At 53.3% G+C, this 8,373-nt stretch overlaps 1 protein-coding gene across 1 annotated transcript in view; it reads left to right on the top strand.

The window, feature by feature from the left end:
- The window catches only part of DNAH9 (dynein axonemal heavy chain 9), a 147,403-nt gene that overhangs the window by 64,819 nt on the left and 74,211 nt on the right, over window positions 1-8,373 (top strand). Inside the window, exons 47-48 of the mRNA XM_033518809.1 lie at window positions 4,944-5,204; window positions 7,514-7,939. Coding sequence (XP_033374700.1) covers window positions 4,944-5,204; window positions 7,514-7,939 — 687 coding nt within the window. The remainder of the gene's footprint in view (window positions 1-4,943; window positions 5,205-7,513; window positions 7,940-8,373) is intronic.

The raw sequence follows: 8,373 nt of genomic DNA on the forward strand, positions 1-8,373 counted from the left end.
CACACACACACACCTGCCTGCAGGAGATGGATGTGCTGGGCTGGTGCCTCTCAGCCCTGACATCTCCATGTCCCTCCAAACAGAGCAGGGCACAGGAGGGGTGCCCACTGCCACCCTCTGTGCAGGTTTGAGCATCTCCTTTGAAGGGAAGGGGTAGCAGAGAGCACTGCTGGCACCACCAGAGCCACGAGGCCGTGCCCTCACTGCCCAGCACACCTCACCTCAGCTCAGCTGTCACCAAAACTGTGGGACCAGAAAACCCCTCCAACAATGCTTTTAGTGGTAGAGAACCAAGGCATTGTTCTGGATAACTGTTGTTATTTTGGATGTTGTTCTGGCCAGGATGTGCAACAGGAATCATTTCATCCACACGTAGCCCAGGTGTGCAGAGAAAATCATTCCATGACACATGAATTTTGCCAGATTTTTCACAAACTTTACACAGTCAGAACCCATGGAAATTCATTGGTTCAGTGTTCATTGGTTCCAACCTATACAGTTCTTAGAATTTGGTCTCCTATTGGTTACAAATCTCTTCTCCTCTGATGCTTAATTAGGTTCTCATTCTTATCTCTCTTTTCCCAGACCAGGTGTCTCCAGCCATGCCAGGGCTGATGTTTGGAACTGATGCTCATTGCTGGTCATTGTCTTTTTGTGGATCTTCTGTGCCATTCCCAGCCTGTTAAGGTGTTGAATTCATCAGGCCTTGCCTGCTAGAACAGTGCCCTGGACAGAAACTTAAATTCCCTTCCCCAGGGACAAAGGAGAGCAAACTTTGCTGAAGTTATAAAATCAAAAATTGTAATATTGATATATTTTCCACGTACCTCACCCATGCAGGCAGTAGTTCTGATGGACCTGTAGGGTGCTGTTGCTTTTTCAGGATTCCCCAGTGGTGGAGAAGATGGATTAAATTTATTTTTGGGAGCAGCTTATATGGAACAAATCTTTTGAGAACAAGTCCCTGGGTCTGTTTTGACACATGGGAACCCTTCTGTATCCTTCAGGCTTCTCTTCTGTGTGGGCAGAGTTCTCTGAGAGCCACAAAGCAGTGGTGGAGGACCTGGAGGCAGTGGGAGGGATGGGAAAATCAAATCACAAGAAGGATGGAAGAGCACAATGTTGGTGTCTGGTTGCAGTGAGGCTGGGCTGAGAGGTGCCTCCTTCTGCAGGTATTTAAGATGCAGAGCAGTGAGGACAAATATGTCAAATTCAACTCTAAAATTAGCACTGGGGGCCTAAAATTAAACACCTAAATTACCAGATGTGCGCAATAGTCAAAACTGCTGTTGATTTGAAACCAACCAGAGCGTGGATATTTATCAGTATTGGAAATCATACCAGCCTGTTCCATGTTGAGCACGGGTTTAAGGGCTGAACTTTACATTCACCCATGGAAAAGCTTGGTCTTGGGGCTGAGGCAGTGAAGAATCTCCTCTCTCACTCAGGTGTGTTGTCTGCAGGTTGTACTGGGGCTATTTTCAAATCAAGGTGGAGGGTTCTGGTCCCTGGCTGTGCCTTAGCTCTGGGGACTGGTGCTCACCCCTGGCATTCCCCAGGCAAGTTCAGGATGAGTTTTGTGTATTTCTGTGGGCTCAGAGAGGCCCCAGCACCAGGGGCTGCTCTAGCACGAGCTGCAGGTGTTTTTTAACTTTGCTGTTCCTGTTCCAAAGTAACCTCTCTGCCTCCTTTTCCTGTGGTCCCCTCTGCCTCTATCCCTTTTTTTAATCCTTTCCTTTGGAGATTTGGACACCTTGATGCTGTTGGCCAACTTTCCTCCTCCAGCCATGTTTGACAACCACCTCTCCCTGTGCACAGCGGCGTCCTCAGCCCTGGGGGAAGCTGAAGCCTCCTTCCTGTTAGGAGATAATGGATTGGGAAGATGTGTGCCATGAGTCATTTGTTTTTCAGAGTGCTGTGTGCCACCAAGAGGTCAGCACCCATTGCTGAGTAATTCAGAGGATGGCTGTGGTTGATATTGCATCACTGGATTCCAGATTCCAGCCTGGCTGCTGCTATCAATTAATCGCTGACCTTTTGATGTATTTTGTGTTCTTGAAACAAGGCAGGGACAATCAGATAAAATGAGTCTTCTGGGAGCCTGCCCTCCAGGTTTTCTTCTCTTTAATAATTTTTCTCATGCTGTTCTGCTTGTAGGCAAGGGCTTCTCCCTTCCTTTCCCTGATGAAGTCACAGCACATTACCCTTGAATTTCTCATTTGCTTTGCTCTTTCCCTTTCCACCTCACATTACTAATTGCTTATCAGATTGTTCTGCGCTCAGGAAGCTGCTCACAAGTTTCTCACAGAATCACAGAATTCTTTGGGTTGGAAGGGATCTTAAAGAGCATCCTTTTCCACCCCCAGCCATGGCAGGGACACCTTCCCCTGTCCCAGGTTGCTCCAAACCCTGTCCAGCCTGGCCTTGGGCACTGCCAGGGATCCAGGGGCAGCCCCAGCTGCTCTGGGCACCCTCCCAGGGAAGGATTTTTTCCTGGTAGTCAAACTAACCCTGCCCTCCTTCACTTTGAAGTCCTTTCCCCTGTCACTGTCCTGTCACTGCAGGCCCTTGCAAACCCTTCTGCAGCATTCTTCCTTTTTTAAAATCCTGACAAAATCATTTTCCCTTCCATTGCTGTGTGCTTGGCAGGGCATCATCTGCTGCCCAGGGCTGAGCTTACACCTGCCCTTTGTGCTGCTTTGAGTGCCCGTGGATTTTAATCCCCTGCTTGTTTTGTCCTGGCCGTGTAAAGCCCTGCAGCTCCCGTCTGTGTGTGCAGCCAGCACACAAAAGCTATTTCTGGGCAGAAAGTCACAGCCATATCAGCAGAGCCCATTTCAACTCAGCCCCCAGAGACTGAACAAGGAGCTGCTGCTGGCTCTGTCACACGAAGGGATTATGTGAGCCTGGATTTACAGCCCTGCCTTTGTCCTGGGGAGAGCAGTCCCACAGAGCCAGCCAGCAGGGGATGGAGATGGATGGAGGGCGTGTGGAGAGTCCTGAAAAACAGCTCTCCACGTGAAGCCAATGCCAAATGTCAACAGCTTCATCTTATGGACTGCAGGCTGTGCTCTCCCTTCTGGTATCAAAATGGGTATTGCCAAAACCAGTCTGGCTTCCCTGCCTGTGAGTATTTTTGTGTGGGTAAAGATGTACCCCAGGAGCTCTAAGCAAACCTTTGTGAGCCTAAGATCAGGCAGTGAAAGCCTCTGTGGTCTGCCCAGAGTGTGGGTAAATTCACTGAAATGGGGATTTCAGCAGGAGGTTTTCTGTCTGCAGGAGCCTGTGTGAGCCTCCCCCTGTGCAGGAGCTGCTGAGGCTCCTGTGTGTGGGCAGGGTGTGAGGAGTGGCCACCATGGCCGTGCTGGTGGCCTCCTGGCTGCCAGCTCAAGGGGATGTCCCCTCTCTGGCTCATCTCATTTCACATTTAAAGCCCCTTTACCCTCAGAGCTCTGCCAAGGGCTGGACCTGTTGGCAGACCCCAACTGCAATCTTTCTGGGGTGAAAAATGATGTTGGGCAGGGATTGTTCCCTGGCAGGGTGGGCAGGGCTGGCACAGGGTGCCCAGAGCAGCTGGGGCTGCCCCTGGATCCCTGGCAGTGCCCAAGGCCAGGCTGGACATGGGGGCTGGAGCAGCCTGGGACAGGGGAAGGTGTCCCTGGATGATCTTTAAGGTCTCTTCCAACACAAACCGTTCCATGTCTCTGTGATTCCTGCAGGACTCATGGTCTCAGAGCAGGTGCTGGCTCTGCCCTGTGCCTGGAGCTCAGGCTGGAGGGGTGGGGAGGGCAGAGTGTGCCAGGGTCAGCAGGAGGCTCAGGGAGCTCCTGGGGCACAGCTCCTGCTCCAAACCACCTTGTGCCTGCTGGCAAGGCTGAGAAGCTGAAGTGTGGCTGAATTGCAGCCTTGTCACCTCCCCAGCAAGGCACAGCACCTGCACACCTCTGCTCAGGGGAGGTGACATCAGAGCTCGTGCCCAAAGCTGATGGCTTTGTGTTTTCAGTGATCTCCTGCTGCGTGGTGGGGCTCCAGGGCTGTATGAAACCATCCCAAGGACATCTGAAATATGCTTCCTCCTACTTCCCACTGGGCCCTGGCCAGAGCAGTGTCTGTGTTACCTCGGTCCCTCTGTCTGGGCCAGCTCCCAGAGCCGTGCCTGCTGCTGGAGCTGGGTCTGCTGGGCTCCTCCCTGCCTCCTGCCCTGTGTGGGTCACACCCATGAGCAAAGGGGCAGCAGGCTCTTGCCAACAGCTGGAAATGTTCCCCTCACTGCCAGTGATGCCTGGAGAGGCTCCTGGAGCAGATCCTGCTCTCCCTGTGGTACCTGGAGAGGCTCCTGGAGCAGATCCTGCTCTCCCTGTGGTGCCTGGAGAGGCTCCTGGAGCAGATCCTGCTCTCCCTGTGGTGCCTGGAGAGGCTCCTGGAGCAGGGGCTGGGCAGGGTTAAAGGAATAAAGCAGGGATTTATTAAAAGCCCTTCCAAGGATGCACCTTGGGCACTGCAAGAGCCCGGCCGTGGCTGCAGCCAGGATGGGCCCTGGCTCAGGAGTTTCCCACTTGGATCAGTTCTGCTCCATTTCCAGCTTGGGCTGAATTGTGCAATTCCAGCTGCAGGTGATGCAGTCCCATCCTCCCAGCTTGCTCTCCTCAATTCCCTGCTGGTTGCACTTTTTGGGCCTGGAGCTGCAGCGCTGTCCTTGGTTGTGGGGCTGGAGAAGGATTGTTGTGTGTGCCTGAGCTGTGAGGAGACCTTGCTGACACTTTGTGTGCAGTTCAGAGTTAGGTACCAGGGCAGAACCTGGGAAATGTCACAGCTGAGACTGAGGCATCAGCAGGATGTGCTGACAGCCAGGCCCTCCCTGCCCGGGGTCCCGCTGTGCTCTGAGCCCGAGCTGGGCACTGAGGAGCAGACAGGGCAGTCCAGCTCCCATCTCTGCCCTGCAGGTGGATGAGCTGAAGGCCAAGCTGGCAGCCCAAGAGGTGGAGCTGAAGCAGAAGAACGAGGATGCTGACAAGCTGATCCAGGTGGTGGGGGTGGAGACGGAGAAGGTGAGCAGGAAGAAGGCGGTGGCTGATGAGGAGGAGAAGAAGGTGGCCCTCATCACCCAGGAGGTCGAGCAGAAGCAGAAGGACTGTGAGGAGGACCTGGCCAAGGCTGAGCCTGCCCTGGCAGCTGCCCAGGCTGCTCTCAACACCCTCAACAAGGTAGGATGAGGATTGCCAGTGTTTTTCCTCCACACTGTGGGAGAAGCTGTGTCACTGATGGCCCAAGTTCTGGGCACTGTATTGTCCCTCCTCCAGCTTCCTCCCTTCTGGCCCTTCAGTGTTTAAAGAAAGGTTGGATGTGGCACTTGGTGCCAGGGTTTAGCTGATGAGGAGGTGTTGGGTCATGGGTTGGACTTGCTGATCTCAGAGATCTTTTCCAGCCTGGTTAATTCTGAGGTTCCTGGTGGAACTTGGAACACCCACGAGGCCACACCGTGTTCTCCTTTGCTCATTGCCGTGGAGAGGAGCAGACAAAGCTGGCCCAAAGGAAGATGCCAGTGGTGTGATCAGGAGATAAGCACTGCTCTGAATGCAGGAGATTGGTTTTGGGAGGCCTTCCTGTGCCTTGCAGGGTTTGTCCTTCAAGGGTGCTCCAGGGGTTCCCATTGGATGTGGCACTCAGTGCCGTGGTTTAGCTGACGAGGTGGTGTTAGGTCAGAGGTTGGACTTGATGATCTCAAAGGTCTTTTCTTGATTCATTCTGTGGTTCTGATGTGCCTGAGAGAGGGACCTGCAATTTGTTTTGGTCTGCAGTTCCTGCAGTGTCCTGGGGCAGCATCATCCCACTGCACACAGCTGGAACACCACAGCTGGAAAACCCCAATCACAGCAAGGCCTCAAACCAGGGCTCAGTCCTGCTGGGGGACAGGAAAGCACCTTGGAGCCATCCAGAATGGGATTTCCCTTGGATTGGCTTTTGGGAAGGAAGTAGCTTTGCTGCAGACACCTGTGCTCTGGATTTCCTTTGTGGGAGGGAAAGGACTGTGCAAAAGGAAAATTGTTTGTCTCTCTGTTAGTGCCAGGCTCGTGCTGGAGCTGTAGAATCTCTCATTAGGCAAAGATGGGGGAAATGCTGGGATTTTCTCCAGGGAACTGTAAAGCAGCAGTGGCAGAGCAGAGGAAGCCATGGTCTCCTTTACCTGCTGACTGGAGATGTCTCAGAGAGCCCAACCTGCTCCCTGACATGAATAATCAACAATGTTTATGTGTGCTTGTACAGTTTCTGCCCAATTATCTCAGCCATCTTCCTTGGACTGCAGGGTTATGTGCAACACTGACAAGGAGCACAGAGAGAATAGAAAAAGCTTTTGAGTAGAATCCAATAATAAATCCATATAGTCAGTGAGGATGTGGATCTGTGGACATTTCTGTGATGGTGTCACCTGCCAGTGCAAAAGAAGAGCAGCCATGGCCATGGGGACGTGTCCAGGCTGTTTCCTCCTCATAGGCTACACTTTGAACCCACTCCTGGTTTTGTGCTGGGAGGATTATCCTTGTGATGCTTTAAATAATCCCTCCAGTGCCTCCAGAACCCCCCAGAACACTGCTCTCAGGAGAGCTGGCCCTGCTCAGCCTTGCCAGGGTTAATTCTCTCTGTGTTCCTGACAGTTTAAACTTTTAATTTATTTTTTTTTTCCCATGTGAGCCAAGAAGTGACCATGGGCTGGCTCAGCCAGGCTTTGGCTGTGTGGGTAGGACCTGCTGCAGCCCCTCTGTCCCCTGCTATGATGCCTTTTGCAGGGGCTGGTGGCAGTGAGAGTGACTGAGGCAAAGCTATTTAAAGTGTTAAGGAGAGATAAATCTATACCTATATGAGATAATTACATTTATATGGATGATAATTGAGGTAATTGTTATATGGACAATGATGAATGGTGTGTGGGTTGTGACAGACCCAGTGCAGAGCACCTGCAAAATAAAAAAAAATGCAAAGCCAGGAGTGATAGAGAGTTTGAAAACTTGGGAAATCAGGAGTTAGAGACAAAAATACCCTTTTGGCTCCTCCAGTGCTGCTTGCCCTGTGAGGGTGCCTGGGCTTTCTCAGCAGCTGCATTCCCTGAACCCTGAGGGCTGCAGGATGTGGGAATCACAGGATGGCTTTGGCATCTCAGCTTGGGTAGGAGGGAGAAAGAAGGGAAGCTCTGAGGGTTGTTTTAGAGGCCTGAGTGTTACTTCTATAGGTGTCATTCTTCTTTACCCCAATCCTCTGAGAGGGCAGAAAACCTCCTGCTCCCCCAGGAGCCTGGGGAGGAGCAGTGTGCTGTGCTGGCCCCAGGTGGGATGTCAGGAGCAGGGAATGGAGCAGGTGTGCTGCAAACATGCAGAGCAGAGATCTGCAGGCAGCGCTGCTGGGGCCGAGAGGAGCCCAATTTATCAGATTGATAGCCTGGGAGCCTGACTCTATTAGTGGCAGAGTGAAAAGAAACCCCATTCATTTTTATCTAACAACCTTGTTTTCCCCTTTTCAGACCAATCTGACGGAGCTGAGGTCCTTTGGGTCACCTCCTTCTGCTGTCACCAACGTCACCGCGGCCGTGATGGTGCTGACGGCCCCGGGAGGGAAGATCCCCAAGGACAGGAGCTGGAAAGCAGCCAAAGTGGCCATGGCAAGGGTAGACAGCTTCCTGGACTCCTTGATCAAATTCAACAAGGAGAACATCCACGAGAACTGCCTCAAAGCCCTCCAGCCCTATTTGCAAGACCCCAAGTTCAACCCCGAGTTCGTGGCCACCAAGTCCTCGGCGGCGGCCGGGCTGTGCTCGTGGGTGCTGAACATCGTGCGCTTCCACCGCGTGTTCTGCGAGGTGCAGCCCAAGAGGCAGGCCCTGGACAGGGCCAACGCTGAGCTGGCAGCAGCCCAGGACAAGCTGGCCACTGTCAAGGCCAAAATTGCTGTGAGTGTCCTTGGAGGGACCCGTCCTGCTTGTCCCTGCCTGTGGGGAATCCTCTCCTTTGGGCAGAGCTCAGTACCTGTGTGCTAAAGCAGGGATGGGAATGCAAAGGTTTGGGGGTTGCAGGATTTTCTCCCCCTCCTGTTGCACTGGCAGCTCTGAAACCCAGCCCTGCCCTGGGCTGAGCCCCAGCGTGGGCAGCAGGGAGGGGAGGGGGGTTCTGTCCCTGTGCTCAGACCCCACCTGCAGAGCTGCCCCAGCCTGGGCCCAGCACAGGCAGGAGCTGGAGCTGCTGGGGAGAGCCCAGAGGAGCCACAGAGATGCTCCAAGGGCTGGAGCCCCTCTGCTCTGGAGCCAGGCTGGGAGAGCTGGGGGTGCTCACCTGGAGAAGGATCCAGGGAGAGCTCAGAGCCCCTTGCAGGGCCTGAAGGGGCTCC

This window comes from Parus major, chromosome 18 (genome assembly GCF_001522545.3).
Source record: "Parus major isolate Abel chromosome 18, Parus_major1.1, whole genome shotgun sequence".
Taxonomy (NCBI): Eukaryota; Metazoa; Chordata; class Aves; order Passeriformes; family Paridae; genus Parus; species Parus major.